General features: G+C 40.7%; 1 protein-coding gene across 1 annotated transcript in view; it reads left to right on the top strand.

Moving 5' to 3' along the window:
• Positions 1-22,007, top strand: part of cyth3b (cytohesin 3b) — a 39,043-nt gene that overhangs the window by 3,521 nt on the left and 13,515 nt on the right. The window contains exons 2-3 of the mRNA XM_030736008.1: positions 21,248-21,330; positions 21,752-21,816. Coding sequence (XP_030591868.1) covers positions 21,248-21,330; positions 21,752-21,816 — 148 coding nt within the window. The remainder of the gene's footprint in view (positions 1-21,247; positions 21,331-21,751; positions 21,817-22,007) is intronic.

Below are 22,007 nucleotides of genomic sequence, written 5' to 3'. Positions count from 1 at the left end.
ATAGTGCCCACCTGTTATTGAAGCTAAATCTTCCCTGTTCATATTTTAAGCCTTTTGAAACAGCTCACCTGGTTCACCTGTATGGTACAGATATACAGCAAAGTGGCTCTGGGGAAACTGATAGACCATTGCTGTTGACGTCAAGCCTGAGGACGCTCTGGCAGGCAGGCAGTTAGTGTTTGTATGCTGCCTGTGTGATGGTGGAGAACCTGAGAGTCCACACAGCAGTGGGGTGTAAAGAAGAGGCCTGGAGCTTTGCAATGTTTGGATTTCTGCAGGAAACAAATGGAGCCCCTGCAGATTGGGTTTTTAGTCTGTTTTGCTCAGTGTACAATTGTTCTTAGTCATAACTGGTACAGTTTAATTTAAAGCCCAAGGATCCAAAGCTGCCTTTGTGCTTGGGTTGAATCCAGCAGCTGATTGACAGGAAAAACTGATAACACAACGTAACACGATGCTTGTCTTTGACAAGCGTTATTTTCTAACTCTTTTTACTGTAAAACAATAGAAAATGCCCATAATTCCTGTCAAACTTTGCTTTTGTGGATTTTAGAATGATTTTTGGCCCAAAATAGCTAAATTTTACCATTTTTAACTATTTTCTTAAAGTGTTTGTTTGAAAATGGAACAAATTCTTCTAAACTCTTAGAATTTTGAAGAGAAAACAGCTGGAAAAGGGGTCAAAACCTAAATGAAAAACACTAGTAACTAGCATCATGGGAAAATGAGAAAATCACTGTCCAAACCACAAAAGCAAAGTTTTGGAATTAAAAATGTATACATTTTTTAGTTTGTTTACACGTACAGAATCAGAAAAACATAGCTTAAACCCAAAGATGAGACAAAAGTGGGAATTTGTTACCTAATGTAATCAGTTCATTGTTATTGCACTAATAACAGAAATACCAAGCATTAACTGCTCAGTTTCTCCAATGTAAAGACTCTATCCATTTTGTTCAGTTTTATATTGGAGAAAGTTTTGCTGTCCCTACAGAGATATCACTTTGATTATGAAAAATTGCTGTTTGTGCTACACAAAGAAAACTGTAGTATTAATGAGTTCTGCCACTAGTAAGGATTTTCAGAGACACCACCTCAGGCTGGCTCTGTGGAGTTGAGGGGTGGCGTTGATCTCTGACCAGGCCCCTTGTTTGTCATCATGTGCTTTATGACTCAGACTAGAGTAAAAATAGGACAGCTTCCTCCTTCCAACTAGAAAAAATTGGTGGTTGTCTGGCAATTGTAGCAAATATTTTGCTGTTGTTTTTGCCATTATTAGTTGTCCAGAGGCTGAATGTGTAACACCCTCAATCTCTGGGTGATGACTTTTGATCACAAAGTAAATGCACAGATTGCCTGGAGGGAGGCAATATGTCTCCAAAAAGTTGCAGTCCAACTCAGACTGATTGCCAACCTGTCAGAGTGGTTGCAAAGGTTTGCAAATGACTGCCATCTAAACTATAAATGCAGGTAGATTTGCCAACATGTTGCAATCAATGAGTCAGTCTGTAACGCATCTGTTTGCAATAGACTTGACTCAACTCAGCTGGTTATAATCTGGTTGTTTTCTGTTTTATATTCTTATGTATAAGCAAGATTGCCAAGTGCCTGTCATTTTGCAGTTAAATCACCATCCTGCAGCAACTCTGCCACTATTTGTGGATGAATTTCTACATTTCTGTGTCAGACATATGAGGTTTTGGTTGAACTCTGAATGTAAGTATTTAATGTATGTATGTAGATGACAACAGATTTGCAATTATCACCAATTTATGACAGTTAATCACTGTATTATCACAAACATTTTGCATGTAATTGCCAACTTGACCCCCGTTCAATCATAGACTGATAGCAGACTGACTGTTTTATTGCCAATTTGACGCACCACAGTCACTCTGAAGATGGCAGCTGACTGTGAGTGGTTGCATACCTGTAACTCGTCTTCAAAGGCAATGAGATTGCAAGTTCATTGAACAGTCGCAATAATTTTGGTTGCGCTGTATCACAGTGTTGCTGAACATTTCTAGCCCTTACCTGACAGAGGTGTGTGTGTAAGAACACAAATGTTCACTGCAGTACATTACATGTGAGAAAGGACATCTTTAGAAAAGATCCTGACCTGATTTCTTGTTTACATTACAATTCAACTGGCCATACTTTTAACAAGTTGGTCTTTTGCAGTGAAAAAAGTTGTACTGTCAGGAAATGAAAAATAAATGCTGCCGCAGCTAGCCTTCAGGACACTTAAAAATAAGACTCGATCTCAGTCTTCTTATCTAACTCTTGTTATGTGTATTTCTCTACTATTGCTTTATATTTGATGTTTTCAAGAATTTCATAGGGCATTAAAGTGTAGTGGGATATGTAGGGATGTGTAGTTATTATTTTTATTTGCTGTTTTTGTATTTTAGTGTCTCATATATTCAGCATTTCTGCTCAGTCTCTTAGACTCTTTTGCTCCCACCAGTGTGACTCACCTCTGTTAAAGATCTTGTGTCTTCCTCTGTTCTGGCTGTCGAGTGCTCTCATTGCTGTCAAACACTGGTGGGCATGCACAAGCAGTCACACTTGCAGTGGCTTAACGTAAATCAGTGGGGAGATGGACTTCTGGGTTCTGCATGAGGCTGGTCATTACTGTATAGGCTAAAGTGTGTATGTTTTATTTTTAAGAGGATGGTGAACACAGAGGGTCCTTGTTGAGTTTGGCCTTCCAGAATATCAGATAGCACATTATATTTACCCTTGGCATCCCCCCGGTGGTTTAAGTTGGACTCGGCACACTTTAAGAAAGACTGACACATATGGAAATCAACTTTTTGGATTTAGTCTGCTTCAGTGCATGAGCTACTGTAACAATAAGAGCTAAGTTTCAAGTGAACACAAGTCGTGTGTGTAAATCCTCTTGGACCGCCACTCTGCCTTTAAAAACAGGTTTGAGGTTCTTTTATAAGAAGCCGTGACGCTGATGGGAAGACTTAATTTTTGTCTGGAGCAGAGGAGGAAAAGAACAGCAAAGGGGTTTTTAAAGAAGTATCCAGTTTCCCCTTCATCAAGCATGCAGTAGCATGCAATAAAGCTCTACTGCTCAGCCTAGTCACAGATTGGGATCTGTCTTTGTAGCATTAAGACCATCAAGGGACTTGTAGTGTGGCAAATTTCCCCCCTGACTCTTTGGAAAGAGAAATCGCAGCGTGCAAGAGGTCCCAGGACTCGGAAGTCATGTGCTGAAATGAATTTTAGACAAAGGATGTCCTGCTCAACTTGGGCCTTTGTGGGAGTCCGGGTTCATGGCTCCCATTAAAGTATGTGTGTGTGGTGGTGGTGGTCAGGTCTGTTGGAAAGGGAAGAGAAAGCTGACCAAAGTGGACAGGAAAAGGGAGGTTTGGAACAATTATGTAAGCGCACAAAGATTGTTTGACCTGCTGAAGATGCAGGAAAAAGGTGTGTCCCCCTGTGACCGCCAGTGGATATATTCTTCACACTCTGGAAACGCATCACACTATACTTTACTCCTCACTTACAGTGTGCAACTATGATTTATAAGGCAGACTTACTAATTCTATTTTCTTAACAGATGCTGCACATTTCTTGGTGAAGACTTCAACCCCCTGATTAACACCCCCCCAAATTTTCCTCTGTCTCTTTGCTTAACACATCAGTTTCACTTCCCTGAACTCACAAGATGACTAAAGTGCTTTCTGTCCCTTTGTTCCACTGGATATACAGTATGCATCGTTCTTTGCTTTGTACAACAAGCAACATAGCCCACCTACCCACCAGGAGTCAGTGGAAATATCCATCCAGTTGTGGTGCAGATCCAGGTTGTTTTCTAAGTAATGTTAAAACTTGCGAGATGGACTTTAAACTTGGGGAGAAGATGCCCTCTCGAAGGGCTCCTTTATGCTGACAGCAACTGACATTTCTATCGGGTTGAACTCTTGTATATAGTCACAGTGTTGATTTGATACATCACATTTGGTTTGAAGCAGAAAATACTATAATGTGCTACCATAATGTGGTTGCATGTGTTACAAAGAGGCTTTATTTCAGTGCAAATTTAGAACATAAGGTCGTTTCTGTTAACCTAATGCTCCTTCCCAGCATTACTGCTGAATAGACAAAAGAAAACTATCAAAGTCCAGTGCACCTTTCTTTTCAGCGTTTTTGTCAACTCTTAGACATTCAGTTTGTGTGTGTGTGTGTGTGTGTGTGTGTGTGTGCGTGCATGCGTGTGTGTGCGTGCATGTATGCATGTGTGTCTCTGTGTGTAACATCTGGCTAGCCTCCAGCCTCATACAGACCTCTTGTCTTCCCCTGAGGGTTTGTGGCACTGCCAGCCCAGCTTTTAGGAAGGGATTTGTAACAGTCAGTGACTTTACTCAGGAGGTCAATGTGTCAGTAAACTGCTACAGCAAACCCCAGTCTTTCCTATAGCTCTTTTTTTTTTTTTGCAAAATGTGCATGTTTCCACCTCCTACCCCCACTGCTTTTTTGCTGTAAGATGCTGCTGCATCATGCAAAATTCATTCTTCTTTCATCGTGAGTGAAGATGAGCTGTGACTGCGCCGCTGGTGCTGAAGAAGGCTGAGGTTGTTGCAGTCATGTAGTCTCGGCACTCACGTCCCCTATCATCAGCTCTGTGCAATTCAGAATAGCAGCAGTGCTCTGTTTGGCACACAGAGAAGCTACAAAAAGTGCAGCAGGATGACCATGTGACATATGGACTCTTGAGCGACGTGTGTGTGTGTGTGTGTGTGTGTGTGTGTGTGTGTGTGTGTGTGTGTGTGTGTGTGTGTGTGTGTGTGTGTATTTGTAAAGGGAGTCGGTTTGTATATGTTTAGGGGAGGGAGATGGAGACATGCAGCTGTGGCACCGTTTCAAAGAGAGACCGATAGGGAAGTTGATGCTGCAGTCAGATACTCAAACTAGGTTAGTGGTGCACGGCTCAGCCCAGCTGTGTATACCTCATGCTTCTTACTTGTGGAGGCACAATATGTATAAACGTGTTTTAATAGCTGAGTGTACACGTCTCTTTATATGGTGTGTACACATTCTCACACAGAGGATTAGCGTGTCCTGCAAGTCGTCTCCATGCTTAGACAAATGGAGATCAAGTGGGGAGGGATATAGATGACATTTAGTGGATTATGGGTCAGGGGTTCGAGCCACGTGCTGTCATTTCCCTACTTGAGTGCTGAAAAACTCACGTCCATATATCTCGGCATTTAATCATGAGAAAGAAGGCAAAAGAGTGAATGGAAAAAGAGTAGTGCCTTCCCCAGGTCTGTCATGTGAATTATAGTATAGTGTGTCACCAGGATTTTCTGCTCCTCATGCCACAGTTTAAGGTTCCTTTCCTCTGCCCTGACCCTTGAATTGTTAAATTGTTTTCCAAGACAGGATGTCTTTTGTTGCTGTAGTGAGGACTCTGAATTGCCCTGACAGAGCAGGTCAGGCTGACAGGCCGCAGAATAGTCCACAAGGGCACTGATAAGCGAGTGTTTCTACATGGACAATGGCAGTTCGACTCATGGCTGCACTTAAAGGTGCATTCACAAACCTCCTGCGGCCAAAAACACACACTTCCTCTCCTTGTCCACATTCTCACATCCACAGCATATAACTCATGGGGACATCGTGGCACAGCTCCCATTAGTGATGGTTGGGCATGCTTGAGCAACCGGCATACTGACTACTAAAACACACACACACACACACACACACACACACTGAAAGACACACATAGTGGCCCTCGGGGTTATCTTAGCGGTTGAGTAATTTACAGTGGTTCTCAGGCACATGTTCGTTCACTCTCCTTGTTGGCCTTTGCCATGTTGCATATCTGCCATCATCAAAGGGAACCTATTATGCTTTTATGCTAAGAGGTCAGACTACTCGATTGATCCATTACAGGCAGTTTATTTACTTTAGGATCTGTATGATGTTAAAAAAGAGCAGATGTACTTATTTTTCCTCAGGCACACCTCTGGATGTGAGCACAGAAGCCCCACACACCTGTTGTTCAAATATTTTATTTGCAAGCCAATCAGAAGAAAGTTACCTTAAAGTGAGAAGAGATAATGAACTGAGGGCTGCACCAAAGCCCAATATAACATAAGGACTGTTTTGAACTTTGAATCATACAAAGCTGCTCTAGTAGAGTTTGAGAATAAAAATATGAAATAAAATATTTTTTATTTTTTTTTTGTCTTGATTGCACAATGTGGCCAGAGGAGCGTGATGCAAATGCTCATTAATCTCCTCATTATAAATGATCTCAGCTGATACACAAACTGAAGCAATAATGAGTAATTATTGTTATTTTCGTCATTGTAAAATCACCAGATCTCCAGTGCTGAAACTCCCAGGAGATGTGTTGCTGTCATGAATGCCTGCAAGCTGTCAGGAGGCCATACATGTGTGTGGCTATTGGGTGAAAAACGGGACTTCCAGCAGCAGTCAGTTTAAAAGGAAGAGGGAAACCAATCTGCTAGCTTTCGGTTAGATTAGAACAGCTGATATTCAAATGTGTCCTGTATCCTCAGTTGCTATTTTCATATCTCTTTCAGATCATAATTTCCTCATGTCCTTTCCTTGTATGACCCTTGTTAGCCACGTTATAAGTATAGGGGATTCTATGAGGAAATTGCTTACATTTTATTTTGTGAAATACTGAGTAGGTCTGCTATACAACCTACAAGGAAGCGTGTTCCTTTAGTTACCCTATGCCCTACTTTAAATCTGTTCTTTTGGTACTTTGATTGTGTTATATTAAGGGTTGATGCATCATTTCCACAGGCGGGCTTCATGAGCTCAGAATTGGTCTTATTCATTTGGCTCCACATGTTATAAATTAATCGACCCTGACAACCAAAAATTATGTTTATATACAGCGCACATTTCTAGGCACTTGTCTGGACTCTCATCCATCATGCACCACCATCAGAGAGGCATCTGATTGTTCCCAGTCTGCAGCAGGACAGCGAGCCCAAACACACAGCCAGAGTCATAAAGACCTATCTTCAGCAAAAAGGCAACGACAGAGTCCTGCAACAGATGGTGTGCATCAAACAGAGAACTGATCTCATAGTATTGCACGAAGAGACAGATGATACTGAGACACGCTAAATCCACATAAAAACTGTTGCAAGTTCTCCAAGATGCTACAAACAAGCTACATGCCAAGTGCTGTGTTGAGGCAACTCAATATGTCCAAAGATTATCTTAATATTTGTTCCTTTATGTTGTCAAACTTTCCATTTTGACCATTTTGCACACCTTCTGTATAGCAAAAAAAAAAAAAAATAACATGGACTGGAATTATAAAAGCAAACAACATCCAGTTATAACAACAATTACGCTTCCAGCAAAACACATTACAGCAGTACATAGAAAAGAAACAGTGCAATTAATTTTACTGCTAATGCAGTGCTGAAGCCTCATGAGCTAACACGGTCATCCCGAGTGTTTTTGTGCGACTTTCATCTGACTCTGTATGAAAAACAAGCGTCTGCTACTCTGTGGAAATGATGCAAGAATCAGAAGTGTTTTCTTCTAATCAGTGCTCAGCCAGTGGGATTTAAAAGCAGAGGTTAAATAAAGGCCTCTTGTTTGCAGAAGCTCAGATTCTGGAAAAACCCTTTTACCCAGAACCTGGGAAGGAGTGATCGTCTGAACTTGAACCACCCACATATTTTGTGTAATAAAAAGGGGGGGGTCCTGGATCAGGTTTTAAATCCGTTATGAACTTCTTTTTCCCCACTGTCCACCTCCTCATCCGCCTCTTGTCCTTCCTGCTGTTTTGGATGAAGAAAAGTGGAAATAAAGTCCAACTAGTCAGCTGGAGTGTCTCCACTGTACTGACTGCCTCTCCCTTTCTGCATATCGTGTATCTCTGCACCATACTTTTCTCCAAACCTTTAGGCCTGAATCCAATATAAACAGCCTGTACTGCTGCCGCCTCTGTCTCTCTGCTGCTGCTCATCTGCTTAAAGCTTGCATATCAGACTATGAGTGCTGTATCACACTACGGTTACTTCCTAGGAGAGGACAGAGGTGCTGAAAAGAGTGTCTGGAGGACTTGTGTGTCATGACAACCTCAAAGCAGATGGGCCTGCATGGTTTACTGCATTTTATTTCCAATCAGGCCTACACCTCTGCTGTAGATGGCTAAAATGGGTTTGCTCAGCCCCTCCACCTTGGCTAGATTAACGCCTGTTAAGTGGCCATTATCATAGTAATCACTTTGCTCATTTTTGACATTATAGATCATTGATTTCAGACTGTGGACAGCAGAAGCAATTAGGCTTCTCGTTTTTACACCACAGCCGCTGATTCTGGCAGCTGAAATGACAGCTGTCAGTAGCAGATTTGAGCTCCTTTACTGTGGAAGGCCAAATGTGGGGGCTTACAGATATCTGACATTAAAGGGGGTGTACAGACAGGAACACACTAGCAGCAATTTTGTGATCACAGACCCCATGGAGTGTCAGTGAAATTCTGTTCGTTACAGCACTGACAGTGCTGAGTTAAACTGATCTCATCTTTGAGGCGAGCAATTGAAGCGACTTCCCATGCAAACAAAGGAAACCTTTGGCTGATGTGATTGGATGTGAGCTGTATTAATGGACTACCCATGCAACCTGAGCCTGGATCATCCAACTTCAAATCAATGGGTGATAAGTAATTTGCCTTAAATGAGGAGGGGACTGTACACTCAACAGCAGTGCACAAGGAATTGAGGGGTCAAATCCCGATAAACAGATCCTTTCACTGGGTTGGTCATGCGTGGGAACATGTATTCACTGTTTTGCAGCCACTGCTTTTCCAGTGATGTCTACACAGGGAAGTTGGAGGTTTGGTTCATTAGATTATATGCCGTCAGCTTCAGCTTATTTTTCATTATACAGACTTGAGCCACCCAAAGTTTCTTTATATTTTGCCAGGAAAATTGGAATTGGGTTCAGTAATTTATTGAAACATGCAAACATGCATGGAAATGCAGTATATATAGCAAAAACAGAGTCTGTACAATTCTGATGAGCTTGAAAGTCAATATTTGGTATGAGCACCTTTATTCTTCAACACAGCCTCAACTCAGCAGCTTTCCTATCATTTCTTTAAGTAGTCTTCAGGAATAGTTCTCCAGGCTTCTGGAAGATGATGATCCCACACTGCTTCAATAATGTTGAGGTCCAGGCTCTGGGGAGGCCAATCCATGACTGATAGTATTCCATCAGTGATTGTACTGCATGCTAGATTGAAATCTAAATTCATAATTCCATCAATTTTGACATGATCCCCTCAGATCTTTGTCAGTATTTTTTTTTTTTTTTTTTTTAAGGACACACTGCACACCATGCTGAGATACTCGGATGTTTTCATCTCTTTGGGAATCACCTTGTTGGTGCAAAGATATTATTTTATGCTATATTTTGAAGATTCCACTAAAGAAATTTGAACAAAGTATGTGTTTTTGTGACAGGCTGCTAGGAAAAAAGTTGCCAAAAATGCAGTTTAAAATTGATCTTTGCTAATTTATTTGTAGTGACAACACTGTTTCATCCCTTGAGTAAGGTGTCTCTTTATGCTTGAATGATTTGTAGATCAGTGTTAACAAACATTCCTCTGAAAATGGTCAGGTACAAGGACTGGACTGAAAATGAGTGAGAAAGCAGCCAATGTCCAAAGAAAAATTTTTAAAGACATTGAAGTGAAGGAGAACTGTTGCTCAAGACAGCTTTAAAAATGACAAAGTCTGGCACCTTGGAAGCGTGTTTATAAAATAAATATACCTTTTGGCTTATTTTTGTTTTGTTTTCATATCTAAATTCACTCATCTTATGTTTGAAGGCAACAGACTGCTTAATCCTGAGTGCAAACACAGAGGATTCAGAAATATATAAAAGAAAAAAAACAATATCGTGTAAAGATGGCAATAGAAATGCTGTGTCACACAAGAAGTTAGGTCATAAGTTTTCCCAGTGTAGCAGTATCACTCTGGCTTACATGAGGCCAGCCTAGCCTAGTTACAGTACGTTTGGTAAAGTTGGGCTGATTAGACAGTCGGTGGTTCAGGGAGGGGTTCTGGGAATACTCAGTCTTGTTAGGAAACTTTTTTTGGTTTGAGACGGTTTGCCATCTCGGGCTTTTAATTCTGGTCAGCTTTAAGCAGCTTAACCAAATAGCAATTTGATGCATTTCATAAGCAAAGGAAAACACAAGTCTTTTTTTTTCCCTCATAGCAGAAGTTTTTTCTCTGTCTTTTCTTATTTTTGTGAGTATCTTTCATCCCTCAGGTGATCCACAGGCCCCAATTTGGGATCCATTGTTGTAAACAGTAACTTGAGTGTTTCTCATGTTCAGGCTGTCCTGCAGTTAGCCGTGTAGGCTGGCTGGGAAAGGAGACATTATGCGGAGATTGCTGATTATTAACCAAGGGAGCTCTCATCTCAATACATTTGACTCTACACCCAACAAACAGAAAAATTCTTCAGGGCTTAGTTTGGCCCCCCCACACATGCAGGCTTCTTGACTTGAGAGTTGGTGTTGTTTGTGTAACAGTTTATTCCTCCGTCAATTAGGAAAGGTCTTGTCTAGACAGGGTGTGAGATTACAAAGAGCGCAAAGGAGGGGGAAAAAAAAATTGGGTTAATCTCAAACATACCTTTTCTATCGCTGTCAGCTGGTGATTGGTGAGGCAGCAAGCTGTCAAGATCTCACTTTTCTTCCTTTCAGATATTTTTGCTCTCTCGTAAAAGGCAAAAGTCTGAGCAGGATGTAGCCTGTGTGATAAGAAAAGGTCTCTGTCTCTCTGCTCTTGACAGACTTTTGACAGACTGGTGGTGTGATCATTTATCAGTTTCAATATTTGCAAAACTGTGTAAATCTGTTTCAGTTGAAGCACACATTTCGTGGCAATAATTCAGCACTTCATGAAAGGAATTCATTAATAATCATAATGAAGAGACATCTATGCACACAGTAACTTGAAATTTACAGAAGTTGAAAACAATACCAGCTTCTGTGACGTGGGAGGCAACGGGGGATCGTATCGCCACAGCCACTCGAGCAATTTGTCTGAGAATAATTACATATGATGGCCCAAAAATAAGCCAATGAGAGAATGCCTTTGAAATCCAAAGAGAGAAGGAAGGTTTAGAGTGAAATTTGGCAAATGCAGTTCATGAATACTTGACTGTGACTAGTGGGTTGTGTGAAGAGACTGTCTTGCTTCAAGGGGTTGTGTTATATGGTTTTTGAGGCTTTGAAGAATCAAACGGCCATGTTGTGTTTGATGTAACCTTTGATTTTCCTTTGTAATCTAATTTTCATAAAGGGGAATGCTGTGGTTGTCTCTGAGATGAGCGCTAACAACAAGTGTCTGCTGTAGATTTGAAAGTCAGTCATTTCTTTAAAGTGAACGAACAGAGGAAAGAGAGTTTTCTTTTTTATACTGATAGAGATTCATGGTGCTTGCATATTCTAAATAAATACAAAATTAAATGTTAAATAGTTTTCCATACTCTGTGAGAATAAGGTATTGTGTCTACATGTGATATTTTACACATTTCAAGTGTCTGGTCCAAGAACAAAATGCAGTTTCACACATCAGAGGTGTTTTTCAGAGCTCAGGCTGTGCAGCTTCAGTGCTGCTTTTGAATAGACGCAAGAGAAGTTGTTTGCATCGATTTCTTCACACGATGATAAAACTTTAGAACCTCTTTTACTTTTGTCCAGCTCCTATGTTGATCTGTCAGTCCACATTCCTTAGAGGATGAATTGTGATCACTTTAGTGACCTCTTAACTTTTGAATCTTGCGGACTCAATCAGGTCAAATTTTGAAATTTATGTGCAGATATATGAAAAACCTTCTTTAGCAGCAGTGTGGACCGCAAAAGCATTAAAAACACTCCCTTAGAGCTCAGTTGCTAGTGTGCTCTCCTCTCCAGGGCATCTGTTTGGTTTGTTGCATGGTTTTTGGTTTGCCTTCTGCACCATGCAGCATGGCATTCACCACTGGTCTTTGTGCCCTGCACTACTGAGCTCACTGATCAGTTTATCATCTTCTCTTATATTTCTCCTGATTATGGTGTGTGCACTTCCCTTTTTTGTCAAAGCCATGCAGTTTTTGACAGGCAGAAGACTCATCTGAGTCCATCCATCTGTCCATCTTCTGCCGGTGACCCAGGTTTGAGTTTGCAGAGATGCCCAGACATCCCTCTCTTTGATCAACTCCTACCGGTCCTTCTGAGGGAGCACTGAGGCGTTCCTAAGCCAGCTGAGGAATATAATCTCTGAAGCATGTTCTGGGTCTGCCCAGGACACCTCACCTAGGAGGCACCTGTAATCATCCTGGTCAGATGCCTGAACCACCTCAACCGGCTCCTTTTGATGTGGAGAAGTAGTCCCTCCTGAATGTCTGAGTTCTTCACCGTATCTCTAATGGAGAACCCAGAGATCCTTCAGAGGAAGCTCATCTCTGTCACTTGTGAATGCAGTCTCTTTTGTTCACTACCTAAAGCTCGTAACCGTAGGTGAGGGTGGGAATGCTGATTGCTTTCACACACAGCTCTCTTTTTATAACACAACATCAGTACAGCATCCACATCACTACTGAGGCCACACCAATCAGTCTTCCCCTTGACTCTACCCTCACTCATAAACAAAATCCCAAGATACTTAAACTCCTCCACTTGGGGAAAGAACTAATCCGTAATCCAGAGTGGGCACACCACCCCTTTCCAGCTGAGAACCATGGTCTTAGCCTTGTGTGTGCTATTTCTTATTCCCTTCACTTGAAACTACAGACCACTCCAGTGCAATCTGGATGTCACCTAAAAATGAAGCCAAAAGAACCACACTGTCTGTTTTTATAAAAAAAAAAAAAAAAAAAAAAAAAAAAAAAAAAAGCAGAGAGGTGATCCTGAGGCCACAAATGCGGAGACCTTCTGCCATTTGGCTAGGCCTAGAAATTACTTTCATAAGAGTAATGAACAGAGTCGGTGACAAAGAGCAGCCCGCTGGGAACGAGTCCGGAAATGTGGCCAAGAGGTTTTATCTATAAGTTATGATCAGATGCACACCTTTAGAGGACTTTCCACTGATTCTTCTGAGTCACTAAAGAGAGCGAATGTGAGTGGTCATAGATCCAAATATAATGTTGGAAATTAGTTATGCTGCAAGTGCTTGAATTGCTCTCCTGAGTTTTGGCAGACTAGGTTTTAAAGGGACCTGTAATTCTCATTTCCATGGATTTTATAATGCTTTAAACTTTAAAAGAAGCTAAGTTTGTCTCCAGTAGCTGCGTTATTAAGCTTTTATTGAAAACATGATGGAAGCCATCGCTGATGAGATTTTGTTAAGGGATTCAGATTCAATAAAATGTTATTGAACCCCAACTACTAAAGCTAATGCATTCTGCTGCTGTTAGGGTTAGCTGCCTTACCTCATCCTGCTGCACCATCAATGCTACTGATCTAATATGGAACGCAGGCCATATGTATTTAGAAGCTTTTATCAAGCAAAGATTGGCATTTTGTTAGTGCTGATGTTGGAGCGTTCTCATATGGAAAGTGGCTGATGTATCTTAAGAGAAAGGGAGAGTGGAAAATAAAAGAGAATGCACAAAATCTGACTTATTATTATCTTTTTAAAAGGAGGAATAAGATTAGGTGGTGTATAGAGAACTAGTTGGACCAGACAGGACAGTTGCAGTAGGAGGAATGTGTGCTATTTCCACACCACTACTGTCATCTGTCAAGAGGCAGAAACTGTCAAAGAGGCTGTCAGTGTGTGTGTGTGTGTGCATGTGTGTGTGTTTCTGTGCATGCTTGAGAGCAGTGAGTAGGAGTAACGCCAAGGGGAAGAACAATTACTACAACCTACCAGCCACAATTGCAGCTTACATGAGTGCGGAACGAGCTGCTAAAAACAGTGTAGATTGCTCTTACAGCAGTCAGCCTGTTACAGGAGAGACCACCATAAGGACACACGGCTCTACTGAATGCATGTCAATCATCATGAGAACTGAGGAGAAGACACTGTGGTATCTGCGTTTTATTATAAAACTACAAATGATGAAGGATCTAAAAGAGTGATTATATTGAGTCACGTGTGGGTATATATTTTAAAAACTATAACATTAAAATAAACATTAGCTAAACATAACAAAATTGTATGTGAGCACAAACCATTTGGAGGTCATTTTTTTCCATGTGTCACCTACTCTGACACACCAACTTTGTCTTACATCATTCTCCACAATCCAGCGTCGGCTATGCTGTCAGCTTGTTTAACTTCTCCTTAAGTGGCGTGCTGTGGGACTGAACCCTGGCGTCCTCGTGTTTATGCGGTTGCTATTGGTACATGAAGACCAGCCTAGTGGACTAAATTGCTGCAGGCATCCCCTCTATTGTCCCACTGAAAGCCTGGTAAAAAATCAGGAAATATTTTTTCCTGCTCTGTTTGCTGTTGTCCTCTATCATGATTTTGGTCAAGAGTGTTACTCTCAAAAGAGCAATGCAGGTTTAGTATGTGATGTTTTTAGCTGGGGACTGAACACCAATGGTTATACTTCAGTTTGATTACTTTAAAGCTTGTGATATTCAACTTAGGCCCAGGGGTGAAATCAGGCTCGCCAAGTTTGATGTTGTTTATTCATTAACTTTTAGATTTTCCAGTAATAGTCAGATGGTTCAGTTCCTAATCTCTTCTCCAGTAACGTCCAGAAGCATCAGACAGTGAACTGAAGTCCTTATGTCTACACGGCATGATCATGTATTATTCAAGGCCCCGAGCAGTTTTCAGCTTCATTAGGTGCATGTATAAATATAGCTTAGGCAGCAGCTCTGTGTGTTTTAGCCCTGCTATATACATCCACAAATATTAATTGTTTTGCTTTTTTATAGAACATGATCGCTGAGTTCAACAAAGAATTGTATTGAGATTATGTAAGTATGGATCATGAGTGGACTTGAAACACAGCCTCAGTTATCTGTGGCATGAATAATTTGCATGTGATCTCTGCCTTCTCTTTTTATGACCACTATGAAAATCTAGAGCAGGCAAGTCACATTTATAACAGTCATAAGACTTTACCACTAATCCCATCTGATTTTTAACTAATTGACCTAAATACTGTAAGAGAGGAGAGTGATTCATAAACATGTTTCAGTTTTTTTTTATTCTTTTAACCTGGGTTCTTCTTTCCCATCTTATTGACCTCACTAGGATATTGAGGAATAATGCTACACACTAAACAGCTCTAAGAGAAACGATCCATAAAGTATAACTTTAAAATTTTTATGTGACCGAAGTACACACTGAAATTGGCCACCTGGCACAGATCTCCTTCCCTGATCCGAGCCGGCAGCCCTCATCACGCACGTATTCTTCTGCGCATATCAGCTTTCTTGACACATGCGAGGCTGTGGATCACTTTCCATTGTCAGTAATTAGCATCTTTTCATAATGTTCCAGATGTTATGAGCCAGCTATGTTACAATTTCATGATGTATTTTCTTAACAAAAGCATTATGGTTCTTTTGGTTCATGCAAACCACAAGTATCTCACTTCCTGCAATATTTAACTGAGAAAAATTCCGAAAATGTCTTTGTGTCACTGTTTTTTGGTAACTCTTTCAAAACCAAACATTTTCCCTCAATAACCTCCTCTAATTACTGCTTATGGATAGCATGAAATGAATTTGTCCCACATGGTTTGCTCAGTATGGACCTTATGAAGTGGCTGGACCATGTCAACATTTAATAGATATGGTGTATTCTTATGTTAAAAACACAAAACTACAAGTGTTAATATTGCCCATACACCTCAAAATTAAGTATTTTGAATCAGAATCTGTTTCTCATTCTAAGTTGACTTGTTGGACACTTATTAAAACGTGAGAAGGCATCACTGGACCAAAAAGGCTCTGTTTTTAGGTTTTAGAAAATTAACCCATCATGGGAGGCTTTGTTCCAATAACAGGTCTCTTCACATGACCTCAGGTCAGTATTAGAAAATAGCAAAAAAAGAGCAGAAAAGTCCAAGCTGAAGCAGGTGGCAGGAACACGGGGCTTTTACATGTGAAAGTAGGGTTCCAGTCCCATGCAAAGCCAGATGTCAGCACATATGGAAAACATGCATATAAACCTGCATGTTGGGTGGGAGGGGCTTAAAAAGCCCCCCTCCCCATTTATTGGCTTCTTAGTAGAGGATGGTTATGCATAATAAAGAATTAATAAGTCTGTTTTAATGAAAAAAATGTGCAATTGATGAACAGTAACTATGTAGTGGCTCTGTAGTGTAGTGGAGCACAAACCCAGCCTCGGGGTATCACAAGCTAGTGTACTCCTCCTAGTGCTGGATGGATGGGAGGGTTTTGGCAGTGAGTGCAAAAATAACAAATATGGATCCATCCGTATTGACACTACCTTGAGAAATAACGAGCAGCTAAAATATGCGCATCTTAATATAAAGTGCGGCCCATAACCCAGTCTCTAATCAGTTAAGCCCCTCTCTCTCACAGCCAGTATATGCTGCCATGTCTGTGCTGGCTTAACGGCACATGGCTTGCGACCTTTTTGCTCACCCATAGAGACGATGGTGACCCGCCCTGTTGCAGGTCTTGAGGAGTAGAAAGCAGTGAATGTGAGACTGGAAAGAGAGATTCAGACTCGCTGACCTTTCTGTTGGAAATGGTCGTGATCACGTGGTGTCTGTGAAAACTTCAACACAGGGCAGTTACTCATCCGTGCATTCTTGGCAACTAATGGAGGGAAAAGGCTAAGCATGCAAGTTTGAACTATTATGATGATGTATTGATTATAACTGGAGCAGCAGCCCCCTAAGTCATAATATGAAATGGCTGAGTGGTGTTGCATTGGTAATCTATGTGGCTGAGCCTAGGGTTAAGGATGGAGTGTTTGTATATAACCTAATATGGATTTTTGTTTTTCTGGAAATACACACTCGGAACCTTTTAGACATTCATGTAAAGTGCATCAGATGCCCAGAACCAACTGTGCAGTGATATTTGGCCTCATAATTGTATCACATTACTCAATTTTCCACATGCTACAAAATGCACACAGCAGGGGATTGTTAACCAAAACAGATTTGATCTCCTCAGACAATTTGTCCCTTTCTTCGGTCCGGCCGAGCTCTTCCAGCCAGAGTAGGAGGGATGGAGGAGTTTTTTGCGCATTACAGACGTAGGTTGCCCGCAGGGTCTCTTTGCTCCACAATTACCGCTTTATGAGGCTGCTTAACTGCAGCCAAGAATCGAGAACAGCAGCGGCAGAGAGTGTGAAGATGTCTGGTGGGCTACTATCTGTTCCTGCATCACTCTTGTGCCTTTACTTTACTTTGCTGCTTGGCTCTAAGCACCCCCACTTTGTGTCTTTGTTTCTCTCAGAAGCAGACTCTTCACAACTTTCTTTACACTTTTTTTTTTTTAACCCCCCACAGACCATTTTCCAGGAGTCCACGATTACGCTCAATGGAAAAAAAAGTTTTAGTTTACCCATTTGTCATGAATATCAAGATGTAGCCTACCAATTACAGTTTTTCTGTGCACTTCAGGCTTGACAAACCTTTAAAGTGTCAGCATTTGTCCTTTTTTTCTTTCCTTTTTTTTTTTTTAACAGGGTCAACAATAAACTTTTAGTCTGATTTCACAGAAATAGCTTGACATTTTGGGGCTCGTTTGTTTTCTTGCCAAGACTTGGATGTAAGGACTGATTCCACTTTGATGTCTGCATAGTAAATATGAAACCACTTCTAGCAGCTGGTTTGCTTATCGTAGCACAATGACGAGAAACAGAGGAAACAGTCTTGACTTTTAAAAAAACATACACCTGGCAGCACCTCTAAAACTCACAAATCAACATGACTTTTTAATTAATGATGTTTTAATCTGTGTGGAAAACCAAACTGTTAAAAAAAAAAAGTTACAGAGAATGATTTTATCATTAGCTGAGCGGCTGCTCCAGAGATATTATAACAAAATCTAGTCGTTAAAAGATCCCAAAAATCAGATTTTTTTTTCTTATATGGCTACTTTTATATCAGCTTTTCTGATAAGAAAGGGTACATTGAGACTGAATGTAGTTGCCTGGTGATTGCATTTCAATTTTTTTATGTTCACTGATTGCAAGTAGTTGTGGCAACCAGCTGGTCACCCAGAGTCTGAGCATGCTGATTGTCAACACGTTGGCAATCAGTCTGCAACTGCTTGTTTGGAACACGTGTCTTTCTAATAGGGAACTCGTGCCCAACTGGTTGCTTTCTGGTTATATTATGGTTATATTCTTATATGAAAATGAGGTTTTTGAGCACAACTACACTGTTTGTGGGGGAATTTCTAAATTTCTGTTTCAGATCTGTGAGGTTCTGGCTAGACTCTGAACGTGAGCAGTTTCTGTGGAGGTAGATGGCAACAGATTTGCAATTTCTGATAATTTATCCCAGTTAATTGACACGTTATCAAGAAAAAGATTTGGGGATCAAGTTGGCAATTAAATGGATTGAATCTCAAACTGATAGCAGACTCTATTTTATTGCTGTCTTGATGCACCAAAGTCGCTTTGAAGACGACAGCTGATTTCTAGTGAATGCAGACCTGATCCCAGTCCTGAAAGCATCCGCTTCAATATAGAAAAATTAATTAAAAAAAAAATATATATATATACATTTTTTATAATGAAAAAAATATCCTTACACAGCCCCAATAATCTCTCTTCCCTCCATTACTGCCAATTGGCAAATCTTTATAGAAAATGTAACTGCATTGTCTGTATATGATAGCAGCTGTGTTAATGGTGACAGTTTCCTTGTCATTTGGATCATTTACAGGCATAATTGACATTTTGAGACGTAAAAGAGTGAAGAGAGCGCACCATTATATGATATGTCAGAGTTTACATCTTAAAATATGATTTTTCTTCATTGCAGTCAAGCTAATAAAAGGGCTTCTTTTGATGTCTTGGCACATTAAGAGTGCGTCATCATTCATTCTTGCGCTGCTTCGTCGACACAGTTTTTATACCCCATTAACATTTGACCCACTTATGTGTAATAATTGCGTTCTCTTTATAAACTCCTTCTATCATTTTTTTAAGTTCTGCACCCTGCTTCTCTCTTTTCTTTTCTTTTTTTCTTGTAGTGCTTTGTCTTGTAGAATTTTGTAGATAGTGTGTGAGCATCAGTGTGTGAGAAAAATGTCTATCTACAACCATCTGGATCCCTACTCTCCTGACTGACTGTTCATCTGTGATAACAAGAGCTCCATGCCCTCAGAACGTAATAACCTAATAGTCCATGCTGCTTCTGCCACTTTGTCTTACAGAGCAGGATGGAGGAGAGGGATTGATACAGACGGTGTGAGAGAGAGATACAGTAGATAGATAAAGATGAGAAGAAATAACTTCCCTTTTTTTTCTCCATTATTTACAGTTGTGGAGGGTGGGAGGGGGGTCTGCCTGGATTGCAAAGCTGCTTAGTGGTATGATTCAGTTTGGGGATTTGATCTGCTCTCACCCCCACTTCAAGCACTAGAGTGTAGGCGGACAAAGGGTGAGATAGAGGGGGAGTGTGTGCATGTGTGTGAGAGCGAGAAACGGCGTAGGAGAAGCACAATCTGGTATAGCTCCATGTGAAAATGACCTACTTCCTGTCAGCTTGCTCTCAAATGGATTGCTGTTTTCTGATGTGTGTGTGTGTTGGGGGGGTTTCTCTGTCGGGTCTGGGGGGGGGGGTGACATGGCACGGTTAAATGAAGTAAATAAGTAGGTGGCTCTTGGGACCTTCAGGGTAGGATAAAATAAATGTCATGTTTGTGAAATGTAAATTCAGCATGCATGGCAAGCATAGTGTGTACTCACCTGTGCATACATTGTGTGTTGGTGCGTGCTGTAAAACATGCAATGTTGCGTGATGTTCTGCTCGCTTTCTCTCCGCAGTGTTAATTACCCCAAAAGAGGACTCGATGAGAGCTGACTATCAAAAAGCCAATATTTGAGGGGCAGGACTCGCCAGATGCTCTGTGTGTGTGTGTGTGCGTGTGTGTGTGTGTGTGTGTGTGTGTGTGTGTGCGTGCGTGCGTCCGTGCGTGTGTCAGGCATACAGGATTGCACAGGTTGTTTATGGATGTCATCTGCTTTTCAGCAGGGAAGTTTCTCTGGTTTTTATTTGGTTTAAAATGAAAACCAGCCTCATTTTGTCATCTTCTAACACCTGCTCTTTAATTTAGATACATTTATACTATAATGTTTTCATATATTAAATAATTACCAATCTGTGTGACACACTAAGAGGACACATAATACAGTAGATAAAGGCCCTACATATTTCATACCTTTTCATATACTTGGACTGTTTCTAATAATATTTCACAGAAAGTTCTGTGAAAAAGTCTTGAGCCACCCCTCATTTCTTTATATTGCAAGTCTATAAGATTCTATCATTTTTCACTATGGCATTCTGGGTACAAAAACAAAAAAACGCTTGATTGCAAAACCAAGTGCTTTTGTTTTCCCAAAAAGCTTTTGGAAGCTGAAATGATGGATGCTGGAATGCCTGGAGTAACTGGAAACGCTGGAAACCACCCTGCTCCATTTGTTATGAAAACTGGAAAGAAGGCAGAGAGTGAGAGTGACAGAAATGAAGTAAAACAAGCATGAAGATTGGCAGAGTATTCAGTCTATGGAGAGACCGCTGAGACTTCTTGAAATGTGTGGAAATCACCTGTTAAAACTTATGACCATGTGACTTTGGGTGAGCTTATGACCCCAGAAAACACTTTTCACCAGTTAATCTGTAATCATGGATCAGAGTTGCACCAAATTTAATCTTTATATTTAGGAAGGGAATATCTGAATAATCCAAGGTTGAACCCTCAGCGGCGCACCCACCTGTAGGATAAAATAAAATATGCAAGAGAAGAAAAGGCCACAAAAAACCCCACAAAAACTTGGAGCTCCTGACACGCCACTTTCCAGTCTCTTTGCTGCATTTAATCCCAGCTTTCAAAATGAAGTAGCACGTCTGTCTGTTAGTGTATTAATTTGGGTCATGAGTAATGTCTGTGGGACGGATTCATCGAACAGGTATGCGCTGTCAAAGCTTAATCCCCGTGACTCTGACTGACTGGTCGGAAGCTGAATTAAAATAATCCACTGTCATAACCCTGCCCCTCTCTATCACTCACATGCGGTTTCATTTTCCCTGCACACTGTGTTTTCCAGTGCCCGAGGACCTGTCTTTGGAGGAAAGAGATGAGCTGTCAAACATACGACGCAGGAAAAAAGAGCTTCTGGATGATATTGAAGTGAGTGGAATTTATGTTATCTGAGTAACCAAATCAAACGGCTCTAATTCGGCACAAACTGCAAACTAACAAAACCGGTTATTGGTGTGTGTTGCATGTCTGAAAAGTCCTCTGGTGTAGTACGGAACAACGAACCTTATTTAATTTCTTTTTCAAGTTCATTGTGAAATTTACATATATTAGAAAAGAAAAAACTCTATCATGAGTTTCCTGTTGCCTTTTGGCGTGCAATGAAGGCAGAAATGCCTCATTGTGATATCCCATTGTGACATTAATAACTGCTAAATCACCAAACCTATTAAATATGTTTAGCTAATAAAATCATAGTCAGCGTTTACTTGTCATTTAAGAGCTCTGCTGTGTTATTAGAATGCATAAAATAAAACTGTATGAAATGAGTGACTTTGTCCTTTGATTTCAGCGACTAAAATTTGAGATTGCAGAGGTGATGACTGAGATTGAGCAGCTAACCTGTGTGGGGGAGAGGTGAGTTTTGGTTTTTGCTTTCTTGACCTGTTCAGCAATATTTAAGCTGGAAATATGATTATTTTCCTTATGAATTATCTCCTTATAGCAACATTTTCTTGAAAAGGTTTTTATCAGTAAGTTGTTATTGAATTGGTAAGAAAGAGAACGCACATCTCTGTTTCCATAGAAACAAAATAACATGTTTGATT

This window comes from Archocentrus centrarchus, chromosome 8 (assembly GCF_007364275.1).
Source record: "Archocentrus centrarchus isolate MPI-CPG fArcCen1 chromosome 8, fArcCen1, whole genome shotgun sequence".
Taxonomy (NCBI): Eukaryota; Metazoa; Chordata; class Actinopteri; order Cichliformes; family Cichlidae; genus Archocentrus; species Archocentrus centrarchus.
Note: the sequence above shows the minus strand (reverse complement) of the source record. Positions and strands in the feature narration are given on the sequence as shown.